The sequence below is a fragment of the Poecile atricapillus genome, chromosome Z (assembly GCF_030490865.1).
Source record: "Poecile atricapillus isolate bPoeAtr1 chromosome Z, bPoeAtr1.hap1, whole genome shotgun sequence".
NCBI classification, from domain to species: Eukaryota; Metazoa; Chordata; class Aves; order Passeriformes; family Paridae; genus Poecile; species Poecile atricapillus.
The window spans coordinates 138,326,223-138,345,224 of NC_081289.1; the positions used below are offsets into that span (position 1 = coordinate 138,326,223).

A 19,002-nucleotide genomic window follows, 5' to 3' on the forward strand; every position below is an offset into this window, starting at 1 on the left:
CTTGCAGCGGTGTGGCCCAGGTGCCGTCTCGGAAGCTGAGGTGGCAGGGCAACAAGACATTTCAAAATAGGGTCGATGAAGAAGGAGTAGGAAAACCGGGAGAGCTTTGTTGCTCCTGTGTTGTTTGCTGTGTGTCTGTGGTGGTGTTTGTTTGGCGTTAGAGCGGGGCCATAGTTTTGTTTCGCCTGCTTCCGTAGATGAGGCAGGCAGAGAGCGAAGGGGGACTGTCGCCCGCCAGAGGAACGGTGCTGTGTTTTGGGATTGCCGGAGCCCTCCCCCGGAAGAGTGTGTCCAGCTCAAGGCTCTTTAGTTCATGGCGGGGAGGAGTGGAGCTTTTGGCAGGAATGTCTGCTGCGAAGATGCAGAGGGCATGAGAGGACATCACGTGTGAGAAAGGCTGAGGGGGCTGGGCTGCTTCAGGTGGAGTAGAGAAGACCTGCCAGTAGTTTCAGATGCCTTTAAAGAAAGGCCAAAATCTGGGGAGAGCAAAGAGGTGTTTGCACCTCTTTGTTTGTTCACAGATTTGCGCGGGGATGACATGGCTGGCCTCACGAGGACGTAGCCTCGTGACTATTCGTACGATGAGTGGGTGCTGGGGTCTGGGGGTTTTAGACTTCAGGGAGAAGAGGCTGTGGAGAGGAGCAGGTGGTTGCAGCCTTGTGTGTCATTGAGCTCCTGCCACACTGCCAACATCACGGAAGGCAAGTGCTGGGAGCCCTGCAATGAAGAATGAAGAGGCCGAGGCCACTGGAGGATAAGATGTGGTGTGAGACCGTCTAAGGAAGCTGAGTATGTGGAAGTCCATGATGAGATTCATCTGCAAGTCCTGAGAGGACTGTCAGGTGGAGTTGTAGGCCAGCGTTGATCGGTTTTGAGAAATGATGTTTGTCAAGTCACCGATAAGTAGAAGAAGGGAAAGAGTCCCCCTGTTTTTACAAAGGGAATAGCAGAAGAGTGTGTGAACTGCAGAGCAGTCAGCGTGAGCTTCGTTGCAGGCAAGATGATGAGGCAGCTTCTGTGGGAAAGAGAAGCTCTGCTAAGGCCGCTGGAAATGAGACAGGTGACTGGAAATGGGGACTGACTGTGGCTTTTGAAAGTGGGAAATTGCCGTTCCCGGCATTTTTGGTGATGTTCTGTGTAGTTAGGGCTGTGGAGCGCTGTGTAAGAGTAAGTGACCTTGTGTGCCTGGAGTTGTGGCAAGTGTTTGACACTGTCCCGCGGGCCATCCTTGTCTGTAAGTGCCAGGGCCAGGCATTTGGATGGATGAAGCGGATGAGCTGCAGCGGTGCTTTCCAACCTTAGCGCTTCTTTATTTTTGGGTGGTGATTCTGGGGTGTTGGCCAAATGCTGGCAATGGCTTTTCCCGAGTGGTTGCTCCAGGATGCTGCTGGGCCAGTGAGAAGAGTGGGCAGGGACTGTTTGGAGCGGGGCTTGGAGTTGGTGTTGAACGGAGAAGGCTTTCCCCCGGCCCAAAGAGCGGTTGCAGTGCTAGTGAGACAAGAGGCAGTGGCAGTTGTTTTGTCATGGGTCTTTATTTTCCGTGGCATAAAATAGCGAGTAAGTAGAAAAATAAATACGTGAATAAGTAAATAAATAGGCAAATAAATAAATAAGGTAATAAATAAATAAATGAGCAAACAAATAATTGAGTAGAGAAAGTCTTCAGTCCTAATGAAGGGGAGAGGCTGTACCAGTGGAGACGCAGTGGTTGCAGGCTGCGAGTGCCGTGCGGTTGTTACAGGCACGTCGGTTGTCGCTGGTTGGGGGGACGGGCGGGTGAGGTCCTGGAGGTGGGTGTTTTGGGCGTGGGTGTCTGTGCTAGCGGCGCATGGTGCGTGTGAGGTTGTGGAGGTGCTGCAAAGAGGCGCGAGCTTCGAGGCGAACGTGGTCCCAGGCGCAGGCGCTGTGGTTGTGGGCACGGAGGAAGAGGTGGATGTCCCTGAAGTACTTGTTGACGGTGAGCAGCAGGTTGCGTGGTCCTTTGAAGAGCGCGGCGTTGTCGGGGAGGCATTGCTCGAGGAGGTGGATGTGGTGCTGGAGTTTGTTGAGGAGGTCGTTGCGAGCCTGGGTGGGCCAGTGCTGGCGGGTGCTGTTGGTGCTGAGGGTGTGGAAGAGGTGCTGGAGGATGCGGAGGGCGGTGACGGCGGCTTGGTGCGGGTGGAGGTTGTCGCGGAGGAGGGTGTCGGGGAAGAAGGGCGGCTCCTGGAGGTGGCAGGGCTGTGTGTGGCTGGGAGCCATGTCCTGGAGGAGGCGGAGTGCGTCGCCAGGGAAGGTGTCGTCGTGTGTCCAGAGCTGTTGGCAGGCGAGGGCGGTGGCGAGAGCGGTGAGGAGGAGCGGGAGCGCCGGGGCGGCGTGCGGCAGGCGTGTCTGTGGGGCTTTGAGCGCAGCCATGGTGGGTCTGTGGGTGCTGTCGGCCGGTGCTGAGCAGGAGCCCGGCGAGGCTCGGTGTTGGTGCTGCTGGTGTTGGTGCTGGTGGCTGTGCTTGGGACGCCGCCGGGCGTGCGGCTTTGTATGGTGGCAGCTTTCCCTTCTTCGCTTTCCGATTGCTGGGGGTTTCCGCCCGTGGTTTCTGGTTTGGGCTGGTGGCTGTAGTGGTCTCGGGACAGGCAGGGTTTAGCTGGGGTGTCCGTGGCCGGGGATTGTGGTGGCAGTTGTGGTCTCGGGGCAGAGTGGCTGTAGTGGGTGAACGGGGTTGCGAAAGCGCTGGGTCAGAGGTGTTGGTGTCAGGTGTGTTGGGGAGGGCTGTTGTTGTTGTTCCCTGTCACCTGCAGGGCCAGCTTTTGGGCAGAAGCCTCCTTTGTGCCTAAGCATTTTTTCCACCTGCAAAGCCCTGCCGGTGGCTGTGGTCGCTTTTCCTTTCACTTTGCGGCTTGCCTTTATTTTCATCTTAGCCGCTGTTTTCCTTTTGCGGTTGCAAGGGATGTGCAGTGATGTCAAGTGGGCGAGGGCTGGGTATCTCCCTCCTGCGGTGAATGCCCCGGGGCGGTGGCAGTGTGCAAGGGGCTGTGTGCGGGAGTAAGCCTCGGAGGCCGCGAGTGCGTTCTTGCAGCGGTGTGGCCCAGGTGCCGTCTCGGAAGCTGAGGTGGCAGGGCAACAAGACATTTCAAAATAGGGTCGATGAAGAAGGAGTAGGAAAACCGGGAGAGCTTTGTTGCTCCTGTGTTGTTTGCTGTGTGTCTGTGGTGGTGTTTGTTTGGCGTTAGAGCGGGGCCATAGTTTTGTTTCGCCTGCTTCCGTAGATGAGGCAGGCAGAGAGCGAAGGGGGACTGTCGCCCGCCAGAGGAACGGTGCTGTGTTTTGGGATTGCCGGAGCCCTCCCCCGGAAGAGTGTGTCCAGCTCAAGGCTCTTTAGTTCATGGCGGGGAGGAGTGGAGCTTTTGGCAGGAATGTCTGCTGCGAAGATGCAGAGGGCATGAGAGGACATCACGTGTGAGAAAGGCTGAGGGGGCTGGGCTGCTTCAGGTGGAGTAGAGAAGACCTGCCAGTAGTTTCAGATGCCTTTAAAGAAAGGCCAAAATCTGGGGAGAGCAAAGAGGTGTTTGCACCTCTTTGTTTGTTCACAGATTTGCGCGGGGATGACATGGCTGGCCTCACGAGGACGTAGCCTCGTGACTATTCGTACGATGAGTGGGTGCTGGGGTCTGGGGGTTTTAGACTTCAGGGAGAAGAGGCTGTGGAGAGGAGCAGGTGGTTGCAGCCTTGTGTGTCATTGAGCTCCTGCCACACTGCCAACATCACGGAAGGCAAGTGCTGGGAGCCCTGCAATGAAGAATGAAGAGGCCGAGGCCACTGGAGGATAAGATGTGGTGTGAGACCGTCTAAGGAAGCTGAGTATGTGGAAGTCCATGATGAGATTCATCTGCAAGTCCTGAGAGGACTGTCAGGTGGAGTTGTAGGCCAGCGTTGATCGGTTTTGAGAAATGATGTTTGTCAAGTCACCGATAAGTAGAAGAAGGGAAAGAGTCCCCCTGTTTTTACAAAGGGAATAGCAGAAGAGTGTGTGAACTGCAGAGCAGTCAGCGTGAGCTTCGTTGCAGGCAAGATGATGAGGCAGCTTCTGTGGGAAAGAGAAGCTCTGCTAAGGCCGCTGGAAATGAGACAGGTGACTGGAAATGGGGACTGACTGTGGCTTTTGAAAGTGGGAAATTGCCGTTCCCGGCATTTTTGGTGATGTTCTGTGTAGTTAGGGCTGTGGAGCGCTGTGTAAGAGTAAGTGACCTTGTGTGCCTGGAGTTGTGGCAAGTGTTTGACACTGTCCCGCGGGCCATCCTTGTCTGTAAGTGCCAGGGCCAGGCATTTGGATGGATGAAGCGGATGAGCCGCAGCGGTGCTTTCCAACCTTAGCGCTTCTTTATTTTTGGGTGGTGATTCTGGGGTGTTGGCCAAATGCTGGCAATGGCTTTTCCCGAGTGGTTGCTCCAGGATGCTGCTGGGCCAGTGAGAAGAGTGGGCAGGGACTGTTTGGAGCGGGGCTTGGAGTTGGTGTTGAACGGAGAAGGCTTTCCCCCGGCCCAAAGAGCGGTTGCAGTGCTAGTGAGACAAGAGGCAGTGGCAGTTGTTTTGTCATGGGTCTTTATTTTCCGTGGCATAAAATAGCGAGTAAGTAGAAAAATAAATACGTGAATAAGTAAATAAATAGGCAAATAAATAAATAAGGTAATAAATAAATAAATGAGCAAACAAATAATTGAGTAGAGAAAGTCTTCAGTCCTAATGAAGGGGAGAGGCTGTACCAATGGAGACGCAGTGGTTGCAGGCTGCAGGTGCCGTGCGGTTGTTACAGGCATGTCGGTTGTCGCAGGTTGGGGGGACGGGCGGGTGAGGTCCTGGAGGTGGGTGTTTTGGGCGTGGGTGTCTGTGCTAGCGGCGCATGGTGCGTGTGAGGTTGTGGAGGTGCTGCAAAGAGGCGCGAGCTTCGAGGCGGACGTGGTCCCAGGCGCAGGCGCTGTGGTTGTGGGCACGGAGGAAGAGGTGGATGTCCCTGAAGTACTTGTTGACGGTGAGCAGCAGGTTGCGTGGTCCTTTGAAGAGCACGGCGTTGTCGGGGAGGCATTGCTCGAGGAGGTGGATGTGGTGCTGGAGTTTGTTGAGGAGGTCGTTGCGAGCCTGGGTGGGCCAGTGCTGGCGGGTGCTGTTGGTGCTGAGGGTGTGGAAGAGGTGCTGGAGGATGCGGAGGGCGGTGACGGCGGCTTGGTGCGGGTGGAGGTTGTCGCGGAGGAGGGTGTCGGGGAAGAAGGGCGGCTCCTGGAGGTGGCAGGGCTGTGTGTGGCTGGGAGCCATGTCCTGGAGGAGGCGGAGTGCGTCGCCAGGGAAGGTGTCGTCGTGTGTCCAGAGCTGTTGGCAGGCGAGGGCGGTGGCGAGAGCGGTGAGGAGGAGCGGGAGCGCCGGGGCGGCGTGCGGCAGGCGTGTCTGTGGGGCTTTGAGCGCAGCCATGGTGGGTCTGTGGGTGCTGTCGGCCGGTGCTGAGCAGGAGCCCGGCGAGGCTCGGTGTTGGTGCTGCTGGTGTTGGTGCTGGTGGCTGTGCTTGGGACGCCGCCGGGCGTGCGGCTTTGTATGGTGGCAGCTTTCCCTTCTTCGCTTTCCGATTGCTGGGGGTTTCCGCCCGTGGTTTCTGGTTTGGGCTGGTGGCTGTAGTGGTCTCGGGACAGGCAGGGTTTAGCTGGGGTGTCCGTGGCCGGGGATTGTGGTGGCAGTTGTGGTCTCGGGGCAGAGTGGCTGTAGTGGGTGAACGGGGTTGCGAAAGCGCTGGGTCAGAGGTGTTGGTGTCAGGTGTGTTGGGGAGGGCTGTTGTTGTTGTTCCCTGTCACCTGCAGGGCCAGCTTTTGGGCAGAAGCCTCCTTTGTGCCTAAGCATTTTTTCCACCTGCAAAGCCCTGCCGGTGGCTGTGGTCGCTTTTCCTTTCACTTTGCGGCTTGCCTTTATTTTCATCTTAGCCGCTGTTTTCCTTTTGCGGTTGCAAGGGATGTGCAGTGATGTCAAGTGGGCGAGGGCTGGGTATCTCCCTCCTGCGGTGAATGCCCCGGGGCGGTGGCAGTGTGCAAGGGGCTGTGTGCGGGAGTAAGCCTCGGAGGCCGCGAGTGCGTTCTTGCAGCGGTGTGGCCCAGGTGCCGTCTCGGAAGCTGAGGTGGCAGGGCAACAAGACATTTCAAAATAGGGTCGATGAAGAAGGAGTAGGAAAACCGGGAGAGCTTTGTTGCTCCTGTGTTGTTTGCTGTGTGTCTGTGGTGGTGTTTGTTTGGCGTTAGAGCGGGGCCATAGTTTTGTTTCGCCTGCTTCCGTAGATGAGGCAGGCAGAGAGCGAAGGGGGACTGTCGCCCGCCAGAGGAACGGTGCTGTGTTTTGGGATTGCCGGAGCCCTCCCCCGGAAGAGTGTGTCCAGCTCAAGGCTCTTTAGTTCATGGCGGGGAGGAGTGGAGCTTTTGGCAGGAATGTCTGCTGCGAAGATGCAGAGGGCATGAGAGGACATCACGTGTGAGAAAGGCTGAGGGGGCTGGGCTGCTTCAGGTGGAGTAGAGAAGACCTGCCAGTAGTTTCAGATGCCTTTAAAGAAAGGCCAAAATCTGGGGAGAGCAAAGAGGTGTTTGCACCTCTTTGTTTGTTCACAGATTTGCGCGGGGATGACATGGCTGGCCTCACGAGGACGTAGCCTCGTGACTATTCGTACGATGAGTGGGTGCTGGGGTCTGGGGGTTTTAGACTTCAGGGAGAAGAGGCTGTGGAGAGGAGCAGGTGGTTGCAGCCTTGTGTGTCATTGAGCTCCTGCCACACTGCCAACATCACGGAAGGCAAGTGCTGGGAGCCCTGCAATGAAGAATGAAGAGGCCGAGGCCACTGGAGGATAAGATGTGGTGTGAGACCGTCTAAGGAAGCTGAGTATGTGGAAGTCCATGATGAGATTCATCTGCAAGTCCTGAGAGGACTGTCAGGTGGAGTTGTAGGCCAGCGTTGATCGGTTTTGAGAAATGATGTTTGTCAAGTCACCAATAAGTAGAAGAAGGGAAAGAGTCCCCCTGTTTTTACAAAGGGAATAGCAGAAGAGTGTGTGAACTGCAGAGCAGTCAGCGTGAGCTTCGTTGCAGGCAAGATGATGAGGCAGCTTCTGTGGGAAAGAGAAGCTCTGCTAAGGCCGCTGGAAATGAGACAGGTGACTGGAAATGGGGACTGACTGTGGCTTTTGAAAGTGGGAAATTGCCGTTCCCGGCATTTTTGGTGATGTTCTGTGTAGTTAGGGCTGTGGAGCGCTGTGTAAGAGTAAGTGACCTTGTGTGCCTGGAGTTGTGGCAAGTGTTTGACACTGTCCCGCGGGCCATCCTTGTCTGTAAGTGCCAGGGCCAGGCATTTGGATGGATGAAGCGGATGAGCTGCAGCGGTGCTTTCCAACCTTAGCGCTTCTTTATTTTTGGGTGGTGATTCTGGGGTGTTGGCCAAATGCTGGCAATGGCTTTTCCCGAGTGGTTGCTCCAGGATGCTGCTGGGCCAGTGAGAAGAGTGGGCAGGGACTGTTTGGAGCGGGGCTTGGAGTTGGTGTTGAACAGAGAAGGCTTTCCCCCGGCCCAAAGAGCGGTTGCAGTGCTAGTGAGACAAGAGGCAGTGGCAGTTGTTTTGTCATGGGTCTTTATTTTCCGTGGCATAAAATAGCGAGTAAGTAGAAAAATAAATACGTGAATAAGTAAATAAATAGGCAAATAAATAAATAAGGTAATAAATAAATAAATGAGCAAACAAATAATTGAGTAGAGAAAGTCTTCAGTCCTAATGAAGGGGAGAGGCTGTACCAGTGGAGACGCAGTGGTTGCAGGCTGCGAGTGCCGTGCGGTTGTTACAGGCACGTCGGTTGTCGCTGGTTGGGGGGACGGGCGGGTGAGGTCCTGGAGGTGGGTGTTTTGGGCGTGGGTGTCTGTGCTAGCGGCGCATGGTGCGTGTGAGGTTGTGGAGGTGCTGCAAAGAGGCGCGAGCTTCGAGGCGGACGTGGTCCCAGGCGCAGGCGCTGTGGTTGTGGGCACGGAGGAAGAGGTGGATGTCCCTGAAGTACTTGTTGACGGTGAGCAGCAGGTTGCGTGGTCCTTTGAAGAGCGCGGCGTTGTCGGGGAGGCATTGCTCGAGGAGGTGGATGTGGTGCTGGAGTTTGTTGAGGAGGTCGTTGCGAGCCTGGGTGGGCCAGTGCTGGCGGGTGCTGTTGGTGCTGAGGGTGTGGAAGAGGTGCTGGAGGATGCGTAGGGCGGTGACGGCGGCTTGGTGCGGGTGGAGGTTGTCGCGGAGGAGGGTGTCGGGGAAGAAGGGCGGCTCCTGGAGGTGGCAGGGCTGTGTGTGGCTGGGAGCCATGTCCTGGAGGAGGCGGAGTGCGTCGCCAGGGAAGGTGTCGTCGTGTGTCCAGAGCTGTTGGCAGGCGAGGGCGGTGGCGAGAGCGGTGAGGAGGAGCGGGAGCGCCGGGGCGGCGTGCGGCAGGCGTGTCTGTGGGGCTTTGAGCGCAGCCATGGTGGGTCTGTGGGTGCTGTCGGCCGGTGCTGAGCAGGAGCCCGGCGAGGCTCGGTGTTGGTGCTGCTGGTGTTGGTGCTGGTGGCTGTGCTTGGGACGCCGCCGGGCGTGCGGCTTTGTATGGTGGCAGCTTTCCCTTCTTCGCTTTCCGATTGCTGGGGGTTTCCGCCCGTGGTTTCTGGTTTGGGCTGGTGGCTGTAGTGGTCTCGGGACAGGCAGGGTTTAGCTGGGGTGTCCGTGGCCGGGGATTGTGGTGGCAGTTGTGGTCTCGGGGCAGAGTGGCTGTAGTGGGTGAACGGGGTTGCGAAAGCGCTGGGTCAGAGGTGTTGGTGTCAGGTGTGTTGGGGAGGGCTGTTGTTGTTGTTCCCTGTCACCTGCAGGGCCAGCTTTTGGGCAGAAGCCTCCTTTGTGCCTAAGCATTTTTTCCACCTGCAAAGCCCTGCCGGTGGCTGTGGTCGCTTTTCCTTTCACTTTGCGGCTTGCCTTTATTTTCATCTTAGCCGCTGTTTTCCTTTTGCGGTTGCAAGGGATGTGCAGTGATGTCAAGTGGGCGAGGGCTGGGTATCTCCCTCCTGCGGTGAATGCCCCGGGGCGGTGGCAGTGTGCAAGGGGCTGTGTGCGGGAGTAAGCCTCGGAGGCCGCGAGTGCGTTCTTGCAGCGGTGTGGCCCAGGTGCCGTCTCGGAAGCTGAGGTGGCAGGGCAACAAGACATTTCAAAATAGGGTCGATGAAGAAGGAGTAGGAAAACCGGGAGAGCTTTGTTGCTCCTGTGTTGTTTGCTGTGTGTCTGTGGTGGTGTTTGTTTGGCGTTAGAGCGGGGCCATAGTTTTGTTTCGCCTGCTTCCGTAGATGAGGCAGGCAGAGAGCGAAGGGGGACTGTCGCCCGCCAGAGGAACGGTGCTGTGTTTTGGGATTGCCGGAGCCCTCCCCCGGAAGAGTGTGTCCAGCTCAAGGCTCTTTAGTTCATGGCGGGGAGGAGTGGAGCTTTTGGCAGGAATGTCTGCTGCGAAGATGCAGAGGGCATGAGAGGACATCACGTGTGAGAAAGGCTGAGGGGGCTGGGCTGCTTCAGGTGGAGTAGAGAAGACCTGCCAGTAGTTTCAGATGCCTTTAAAGAAAGGCCAAAATCTGGGGAGAGCAAAGAGGTGTTTGCACCTCTTTGTTTGTTCACAGATTTGCGCGGGGATGACATGGCTGGCCTCACGAGGACGTAGCCTCGTGACTATTCGTACGATGAGTGGGTGCTGGGGTCTGGGGGTTTTAGACTTCAGGGAGAAGAGGCTGTGGAGAGGAGCAGGTGGTTGCAGCCTTGTGTGTCATTGAGCTCCTGCCACACTGCCAACATCACGGAAGGCAAGTGCTGGGAGCCCTGCAATGAAGAATGAAGAGGCCGAGGCCACTGGAGGATAAGATGTGGTGTGAGACCGTCTAAGGAAGCTGAGTATGTGGAAGTCCATGATGAGATTCATCTGCAAGTCCTGAGAGGACTGTCAGGTGGAGTTGTAGGCCAGCGTTGATCGGTTTTGAGAAATGATGTTTGTCAAGTCACCGATAAGTAGAAGAAGGGAAAGAGTCCCCCTGTTTTTACAAAGGGAATAGCAGAAGAGTGTGTGAACTGCAGAGCAGTCAGCGTGAGCTTCGTTGCAGGCAAGATGATGAGGCAGCTTCTGTGGGAAAGAGAAGCTCTGCTAAGGCCGCTGGAAATGAGACAGGTGACTGGAAATGGGGACTGACTGTGGCTTTTGAAAGTGGGAAATTGCCGTTCCCGGCATTTTTGGTGATGTTCTGTGTAGTTAGGGCTGTGGAGCGCTGTGTAAGAGTAAGTGACCTTGTGTGCCTGGAGTTGTGGCAAGTGTTTGACACTGTCCCGCGGGCCATCCTTGTCTGTAAGTGCCAGGGCCAGGCATTTGGATGGATGAAGCGGATGAGCTGCAGCGGTGCTTTCCAACCTTAGCGCTTCTTTATTTTTGGGTGGTGATTCTGGGGTGTTGGCCAAATGCTGGCAATGGCTTTTCCCGAGTGGTTGCTCCAGGATGCTGCTGGGCCAGTGAGAAGAGTGGGCAGGGACTGTTTGGAGCGGGGCTTGGAGTTGGTGTTGAACGGAGAAGGCTTTCCCCCGGCCCAAAGAGCGGTTGCAGTGCTAGTGAGACAAGAGGCAGTGGCAGTTGTTTTGTCATGGGTCTTTATTTTCCGTGGCATAAAATAGCGAGTAAGTAGAAAAATAAATACGTGAATAAGTAAATAAATAGGCAAATAAATAAATAAGGTAATAAATAAATAAATGAGCAAACAAATAATTGAGTAGAGAAAGTCTTCAGTCCTAATGAAGGGGAGAGGCTGTACCAGTGGAGACGCAGTGGTTGCAGGCTGCGAGTGCCGTGCGGTTGTTACAGGCACGTCGGTTGTCGCTGGTTGGGGGGACGGGCGGGTGAGGTCCTGGAGGTGGGTGTTTTGGGCGTGGGTGTCTGTGCTAGCGGCGCATGGTGCGTGTGAGGTTGTGGAGGTGCTGCAAAGAGGCGCGAGCTTCGAGGCGGACGTGGTCCCAGGCGCAGGCGCTGTGGTTGTGGGCACGGAGGAAGAGGTGGATGTCCCTGAAGTACTTGTTGACGGTGAGCAGCAGGTTGCGTGGTCCTTTGAAGAGCGCGGCGTTGTCGGGGAGGCATTGCTCGAGGAGGTGGATGTGGTGCTGGAGTTTGTTGAGGAGGTCGTTGCGAGCCTGGGTGGGCCAGTGCTGGCGGGTGCTGTTGGTGCTGAGGGTGTGGAAGAGGTGCTGGAGGATGCGGAGGGCGGTGACGGCGGCTTGGTGCGGGTGGAGGTTGTCGCGGAGGAGGGTGTCGGGGAAGAAGGGCGGCTCCTGGAGGTGGCAGGGCTGTGTGTGGCTGGGAGCCATGTCCTGGAAGAGGCGGAGTGCGTCGCCAGGGAAGGTGTCGTCGTGTGTCCAGAGCTGTTGGCAGGCGAGGGCGGTGGCGAGAGCGGTGAGGAGAAGCGGGAGCGCCGGGGCGGCGTGCGGCAGGTGTGTCTGTGGGGCTTTGAGCGCAGCCATGGTGGGTCTGTGGGTGCTGTCGGCCGGTGCTGAGCAGGAGCCCGGCGAGGCTCGGTGTTGGTGCTGCTGGTGTTGGTGCTGGTGGCTGTGCTTGGGACGCCGCCGGGCGTGCGGCTTTGTATGGTGGCAGCTTTCCCTTCTTCGCTTTCCGATTGCTGGGGGTTTCCGCCCGTGGTTTCTGGTTTGGGCTGGTGGCTGTAGTGGTCTCGGGACAGGCAGGGTTTAGCTGGGGTGTCCGTGGCCGGGGATTGTGGTGGCAGTTGTGGTCTCGGGGCAGAGTGGCTGTAGTGGGTGAACGGGGTTGCGAAAGCGCTGGGTCAGAGGTGTTGGTGTCAGGTGTGTTGGGGAGGGCTGTTGTTGTTGTTCCCTGTCACCTGCAGGGCCAGCTTTTGGGCAGAAGCCTCCTTTGTGCCTAAGCATTTTTTCCACCTGCAAAGCCCTGCCGGTGGCTGTGGTCGCTTTTCCTTTCACTTTGCGGCTTGCCTTTATTTTCATCTTAGCCGCTGTTTTCCTTTTGCGGTTGCAAGGGATGTGCAGTGATGTCAAGTGGGCGAGGGCTGGGTATCTCCCTCCTGCGGTGAATGCCCCGGGGCGGTGGCAGTGTGCAAGGGGCTGTGTGCGGGAGTAAGCCTCGGAGGCCGCGAGTGCGTTCTTGCAGCGGTGTGGCCCAGGTGCCGTCTCGGAAGCTGAGGTGGCAGGGCAACAAGACATTTCAAAATAGGGTCGATGAAGAAGGAGTAGGAAAACCGGGAGAGCTTTGTTGCTCCTGTGTTGTTTGCTGTGTGTCTGTGGTGGTGTTTGTTTGGCGTTAGAGCGGGGCCATAGTTTTGTTTCGCCTGCTTCCGTAGATGAGGCAGGCAGAGAGCGAAGGGGGACTGTCGCCCGCCAGAGGAACGGTGCTGTGTTTTGGGATTGCCGGAGCCCTCCCCCGGAAGAGTGTGTCCAGCTCAAGGCTCTTTAGTTCATGGCGGGGAGGAGTGGAGCTTTTGGCAGGAATGTCTGCTGCGAAGATGCAGAGGGCATGAGAGGACATCACGTGTGAGAAAGGCTGAGGGGGCTGGGCTGCTTCAGGTGGAGTAGAGAAGACCTGCCAGTAGTTTCAGATGCCTTTAAAGAAAGGCCAAAATCTGGGGAGAGCAAAGAGGTGTTTGCACCTCTTTGTTTGTTCACAGATTTGCGCGGGGATGACATGGCTGGCCTCACGAGGACGTAGCCTCGTGACTATTCGTACGATGAGTGGGTGCTGGGGTCTGGGGGTTTTAGACTTCAGGGAGAAGAGGCTGTGGAGAGGAGCAGGTGGTTGCAGCCTTGTGTGTCATTGAGCTCCTGCCACACTGCCAACATCACGGAAGGCAAGTGCTGGGAGCCCTGCAATGAAGAATGAAGAGGCCGAGGCCACTGGAGGATAAGATGTGGTGTGAGACCGTCTAAGGAAGCTGAGTATGTGGAAGTCCATGATGAGATTCATCTGCAAGTCCTGAGAGGACTGTCAGGTGGAGTTGTAGGCCAGCGTTGATCGGTTTTGAGAAATGATGTTTGTCAAGTCACCGATAAGTAGAAGAAGGGAAAGAGTCCCCCTGTTTTTACAAAGGGAATAGCAGAAGAGTGTGTGAACTGCAGAGCAGTCAGCGTGAGCTTCGTTGCAGGCAAGATGATGAGGCAGCTTCTGTGGGAAAGAGAAGCTCTGCTAAGGCCGCTGGAAATGAGACAGGTGACTGGAAATGGGGACTGACTGTGGCTTTTGAAAGTGGGAAATTGCCGTTCCCGGCATTTTTGGTGATGTTCTGTGTAGTTAGGGCTGTGGAGCGCTGTGTAAGAGTAAGTGACCTTGTGTGCCTGGAGTTGTGGCAAGTGTTTGACACTGTCCCGCGGGCCATCCTTGTCTGTAAGTGCCAGGGCCAGGCATTTGGATGGATGAAGCGGATGAGCTGCAGCGGTGCTTTCCAACCTTAGCGCTTCTTTATTTTTGGGTGGTGATTCTGGGGTGTTGGCCAAATGCTGGCAATGGCTTTTCCCGAGTGGTTGCTCCAGGATGCTGCTGGGCCAGTGAGAAGAGTGGGCAGGGACTGTTTGGAGCGGGGCTTGGAGTTGGTGTTGAACGGAGAAGGCTTTCCCCCGGCCCAAAGAGCGGTTGCAGTGCTAGTGAGACAAGAGGCAGTGGCAGTTGTTTTGTCATGGGTCTTTATTTTCCGTGGCATAAAATAGCGAGTAAGTAGAAAAATAAATACGTGAATAAGTAAATAAATAGGCAAATAAATAAATAAGGTAATAAATAAATAAATGAGCAAACAAATAATTGAGTAGAGAAAGTCTTCAGTCCTAATGAAGGGGAGAGGCTGTACCAGTGGAGACGCAGTGGTTGCAGGCTGCAGGTGCCGTGCGGTTGTTACAGGCACGTCGGTTGTCGCAGGTTGGGGGGACGGGCGGGTGAGGTCCTGGAGGTGGGTGTTTTGGGCGTGGGTGTCTGTGCTAGCGGCGCATGGTGCGTGTGAGGTTGTGGAGGTGCTGCAAAGAGGCGCGAGCTTCGAGGCGGACGTGGTCCCAGGCGCAGGCGCTGTGGTTGTGGGCACGGAGGAAGAGGTGGATGTCCCTGAAGTACTTGTTGACGGTGAGCAGCAGGTTGCGTGGTCCTTTGAAGAGCGCGGCGTTGTCGGGGAGGCATTGCTCGAGGAGGTGGATGTGGTGCTGGAGTTTGTTGAGGAGGTCGTTGCGAGCCTGGGTGGGCCAGTGCTGGCGGGTGCTGTTGGTGCTGAGGGTGTGGAAGAGGTGCTGGAGGATGCAGAGGGCGGTGACGGCGGCTTGGTGCGGGTGGAGGTTGTCGCGGAGGAGGGTGTCGGGGAAGAAGGGCGGCTCCTGGAGGTGGCAGGGCTGTGTGTGGCTGGGAGCCATGTCCTGGAGGAGGCGGAGTGCGTCGCCAGGGAAGGTGTCGTCGTGTGTCCAGAGCTGTTGGCAGGCGAGGGCGGTGGCGAGAGCGGTGAGGAGGAGCGGGAGCGCCGGGGCGGCGTGCGGCAGGCGTGTCTGTGGGGCTTTGAGCGCAGCCATGGTGGGTCTGTGGGTGCTGTCGGCCGGTGCTGAGCAGGAGCCCGGCGAGGCTCGGTGTTGGTGCTGCTGGTGTTGGTGCTGGTGGCTGTGCTTGGGACGCCGCCGGGCGTGCGGCTTTGTATGGTGGCAGCTTTCCCTTCTTCGCTTTCCGATTGCTGGGGGTTTCCGCCCGTGGTTTCTGGTTTGGGCTGGTGGCTGTAGTGGTCTCGGGACAGGCAGGGTTTAGCTGGGTTGTCCGTGGCCGGGGATGGTTTTTGTTATTTTTTTTATGCTTCTGGAGGTAGTGTTGGTGTTGTGTTTTCTGTTGGTTGGTGGGGTTGAAATTCCAAGTCGGTGCTCATGAATCATTTTCAATGATGTTTTGGGGTTTTTGTGGTTTTTCTTTCTCTCTGGGGGCATGTCTCATTCCTCCTGTGTTTTCCTGCAGTTCCCTTTTTGCTGTTAGGAGGAAACTGTACTTCACTCGTCATATAGTATCTTGGACTTTACCCTTTTTCCTAAACTCTTTTCTGATGGTAGACATGGAAATTAACAGTTTTTTGTTTTGAAGTGTGTTCAAATCAATCTCTCTGTGTTTCTCTGAAGTTGAGCATTTTAAGGATTTTTAATGTTGTATTTCATGTCAGAGAATTGCACTGGTGGGCACGTGTCTACGGTGGGTAATGTATGGAAAAGGAACTGGTAATACTGGGAATATACTAACAAGTCACTGGCAAGTTACATGTGTGGTGCTGAACTGCTTGCACTGTCCTATCCTATAATGTATTAGAGTCAGTCATTTTATTCTGTTACGCTTCCCGTTGCACAGCTTAACTTCAGGGATGTCCAGCAGACGCCTTCTACTAGTGTGCATGGAAATTCCTCCTTTTAGTGGGGAGGCTCAAATTTATTCCTTGAGGCTGGACAAAAGTCATTGGGTTAATTGCATTGTACTCTAGTTCATTATCAAGTTGGCTTTTAAAGGATTGGTATAATTGAGCTCTGTACAAGTAGTTGCAACTATTTGTTATGTGTCATAGACAGTTCTGATCAAAATTCTTTGATCATTGTCATAATCCTTTTTAATAATTTGTTTTTCCCATATAATTATATTATATATATAAAATATATATTATTCATCATATAATATATTATATATAAAAAAAATCTATTATATATCATAATAGATATATGTTATAGCTATCCTGTGTAAGTGTATAAATGAATATGTCCATAATTTTTCAGGACAAGGTCATATAAAGACTAAATTACACTTCTATAATTCTTTAGAGCCTAACCGTTTATCAAGTCTGGGACTAGGATTGGATTAAACTGCACCCAGACTTCTCTGAGAAGAAGTTTAGTAAGCAAGGAGGTCCTTTCTGAGCCTAAGCGGGAAGCCTTCACTGATAAATGTCCAAAGCTTCCATTCTTTCTTGGACACTTCTCAAGCTTTTTTGTAATCATCCATTAGCTTTTTTTTTGTTTTTTACCTATGGCATGCTTGTTTTCTTTCTATTAATATGAATAAATCGGTTAGTTTTAGCCTTTGAAAGAGCTGTAAAGTGGTTTATTTCTCAGGAGCTCATGTCTTGGTTTGAAAAGACAGGTGTCTGCTAAGAAAGGCAGAAACCTCCCTTGAAATGGAAAAAATTTAAACATCCCCCCCAGCTCTGAGTTACTATAATCTTGAAATCAAGGGGCTCTCAGGGAATGGTATGGGAATAGGAATAACATTTTTTTACTAATAAAATTAAAGTGTAGTAGTACCAAAACACCACAAACCACTGACAGAGTCAGGACACAATCTGACATCCCTGTTGGTCAGGGTCTTGGTAGCAGTCCAATTAAATGGTGGCTGCAGTCCTCCTGGAATGACAGATGTGGTTCTGTTGAAGCAATGATCCTGTAGAAGGGTATAGCTTTCCTCTGAAGGTCCAGTGGTGGTATAGATTGGTCCAGTCTTCCTCTGAGACTCCAGTGGAGAAAGGCTGCTGTGTTGTTCCAAGTCTGAGATTATATCCAAGTCTCACAATGGGGTGATGTAGTTTTATCAGTCATGAAGTGAGGCTCAGTGTCCCATTAACAGAAGATATCCCTCTGAAGGGAGGATGGGTCACTGAGGAGGTAAAGAACACTGCCCTACCTGGTTTAAACAGCTGATAATAGAACACATACTTTTGGTTACATCTTGCATTGCAACCCAAGACAGCTCATTTAGCCATTAAGTTGAGGAGGATGCTTTGGGTGTAAGCCCCTGAATGTTTGTTGATGAAGTTTCTGCAATCTCTTGCTTCCATTTTGCAGTCTGACTTTCATTGTAGTGGGGTTTAAGAAGTCTCCTCTAAGCTGTTGTTTTTGAACAATAAAGGGTTTTTAAAAATTCATTTTAATTGTCTGTTTTGCCCTGGATATCCCAAGTACGTGTGGTGCTCAGAGGAGGTGGTATCAGAAAAGCCTGCTCATGGCCTTGTCCAGTGGTGCTTTTAGATATGTCTCCAGGAGTGGATACCACTCAGCCTAATTCTTATTCTCGTTGGTGTTGTATCAACAGAATACAAAAAATAATACAAATGCATTTATTCTTTCATGGTTGAATTCCTTGTATTCCAGTTTGTGTCATTACCACTGCTCCTGTTTTTGTCTGAGAGTGGTTTAGTTCCTTCAAGCTGTCTCAGAAAAGACAGAACCAATGAGGTTCTCATTCCTGACATCACAGGTTATTTCTGGATAGGAGGACTATGGTACAATGTGAAAGTTTCATCTTGAGGGGTCCTTCTGTGTACCTGAATCTGTAAGAGAGCTGGTGGAAAAGCTCACCAAGCTACTCCCCATCATTTACCAGCAGTCCTGGCTAACCAACTAGGTCCCAAGCAACTGGAGGGTGGCCAATGTAATGCTTATCTGCAGAAAGGGTCAGAAGTAGAATCTAGGGAGCTAAGGGCCTGTCAGCCTGACCTCAGTGCTGGGTGAGCTCATGGAGATCTTCTTTAGTATCCATCACATGGCACATACAAGAGATCCAGGGGATCAGGCCCAGCCAGCTGGATTTGTGGAATGCATAACTGCTTGACCCTATCTCCTTCTGTAACACAGTGACCCTTTTAGTGGATGAGGGAAAGTCTGGGGATGCTGACTTCCTGGACTTTAGGAAAGTCTATGACCCTGTATCCCATAGAATTCTCCTAGATACACTTGGCTTGGATGCTCTGCTCTCTGAGTTAAAAACTGGCTGATGTCCCTACCCAGGGTGCTGATGCATGGAATTACACCCAGCTGGGGCCGGTCACTAGTGGTGTGCCCCAGGGCTCTCTGCTGGGGCCAGCACTGTTACTTTTATTGATCATCTGAATAAGGGAATCAAGAGCTCCTTTAATCAGTTTGAGAATACCAAGTTGGGTGGAGTGTGGATCTTCTGGAGGTCAGGAGGGCTCTGCAGAGGGATCTGCACAGGCTGGATCCATGGGCTGAGGCCGATTGTGTGAGGTTCAACAAGGCCAGGCGCTGGGTCCTGCCCTTGGGTCACAACAACCCCCTGCAGCTCCAGGCTGGGACAGAGTGGCTGGAAAGCTGCTGAGTGGCAAAGGACCTGGAGGTGCTGGTTTTTGGTGGCTGGACATGAGCTGGAGTGTGCCCAGGTGGCCAAGAAGGCAAATAACACCGGGCTTGTGTCAGCAGTAGTGTGGCCAGCAGGACCAGGGCAGTGCTCATCACCCTGTGCTGGGGGCACTGGTGAGGCCATACCTTGAATCTTGTGTTCAGCTTTGTTTCCTCACAGCAAGAAGGACTGTGAGATACTAGAGCATGTCCAGAGGAAGAAACAGAGCTGGGGAAGGGTCTATAGAGTGAGTCATATGAGGAGCAGCGGGGGGAACTGGAGGAGTTTAGTGTGGGGGAACCTTACTGCTCTCTACAACAATCTAAAAGAAGGTTATAACCATGTGGGGATTGGCTTTTTCTCACAGCAGCTAGCAATAGGAAGGGAAAATGGCCTCAAGTTGTGCCAGAGGAGGTTCAGGTTAGATACTAGGGAAAATTTCTTCACTGAAGGAGTGGTCAAGCATTGGACCAGGCTCCCTAGGGGAGTGATGGAGGTCACCATCCCTGGAAGTGTTCAAAAATTGATTAGATGTGCCACTTCATGATATGGCTTAGTGGTATTTGGTCAAAGGCTGGGCTTGATGATCTTAGAGGTATTTTCCAATCTTAATGGTTCTATGATTCTGTATTTGGCCCTCTTGTTTTCTCACTCAGCTGAACAGGTGTTTGCACGAAGCAGTGTCTTTGCAGTGATGCAGTGATGGAGGTTGGTTTAGCACAGGAAACAACCTCTTTGTCCCATGCAAAAGGAGGCCAGAGCTGGTGACTTGGGGACACACTTTTGGGTTGGTGGTTGAAAGGTGAAGGAGCAGCTGGTGCTAATGATGTGTGAGCAGTTTCCTTCATGGGGAATGCTGTGCTGGT

General features: G+C 53.8%; 6 protein-coding genes across 11 annotated transcripts in view; 1 reads left to right on the top strand and 5 right to left on the bottom strand.

The window, feature by feature from the left end:
* The window catches only part of LOC131593080 (ubiquitin-associated protein 2-like), a 141,968-nt gene that overhangs the window by 110,862 nt on the left and 12,104 nt on the right, over positions 1–19,002 (top strand). The gene's annotated exons all lie outside the window — the stretch shown is intronic.
* On the bottom strand, positions 1,819–4,792 carry LOC131593101 (interferon-like). Its single transcript, XM_058865312.1, has one exon. The coding sequence runs from the start codon at positions 2,389–2,391 to the stop codon at positions 1,819–1,821; it is 573 nt and encodes a 190-aa protein (XP_058721295.1). The 5' UTR covers positions 2,392–4,792.
* LOC131593103 (interferon-like) lies at positions 4,816–5,904 on the bottom strand. The gene has a single exon (XM_058865314.1). It carries the CDS (start codon positions 5,431–5,433, stop codon positions 4,861–4,863), a length of 573 nt encoding a protein of 190 aa, XP_058721297.1. The 5' UTR covers positions 5,434–5,904; the 3' UTR covers positions 4,816–4,860.
* Positions 6,045–8,946, bottom strand: LOC131593085 (interferon-like). Its single transcript, XM_058865296.1, has one exon. The coding sequence runs from the start codon at positions 8,473–8,475 to the stop codon at positions 7,903–7,905; it is 573 nt and encodes a 190-aa protein (XP_058721279.1). The 5' UTR covers positions 8,476–8,946; the 3' UTR covers positions 6,045–7,902.
* LOC131593090 (interferon-like) lies at positions 9,087–11,988 on the bottom strand. Its single transcript, XM_058865301.1, has one exon. The coding sequence runs from the start codon at positions 11,515–11,517 to the stop codon at positions 10,945–10,947; it is 573 nt and encodes a 190-aa protein (XP_058721284.1). The 5' UTR covers positions 11,518–11,988; the 3' UTR covers positions 9,087–10,944.
* On the bottom strand, positions 12,129–14,778 carry LOC131593094 (interferon-like). Its single transcript, XM_058865305.1, has one exon. The coding sequence runs from the start codon at positions 14,557–14,559 to the stop codon at positions 13,987–13,989; it is 573 nt and encodes a 190-aa protein (XP_058721288.1). The 5' UTR covers positions 14,560–14,778; the 3' UTR covers positions 12,129–13,986.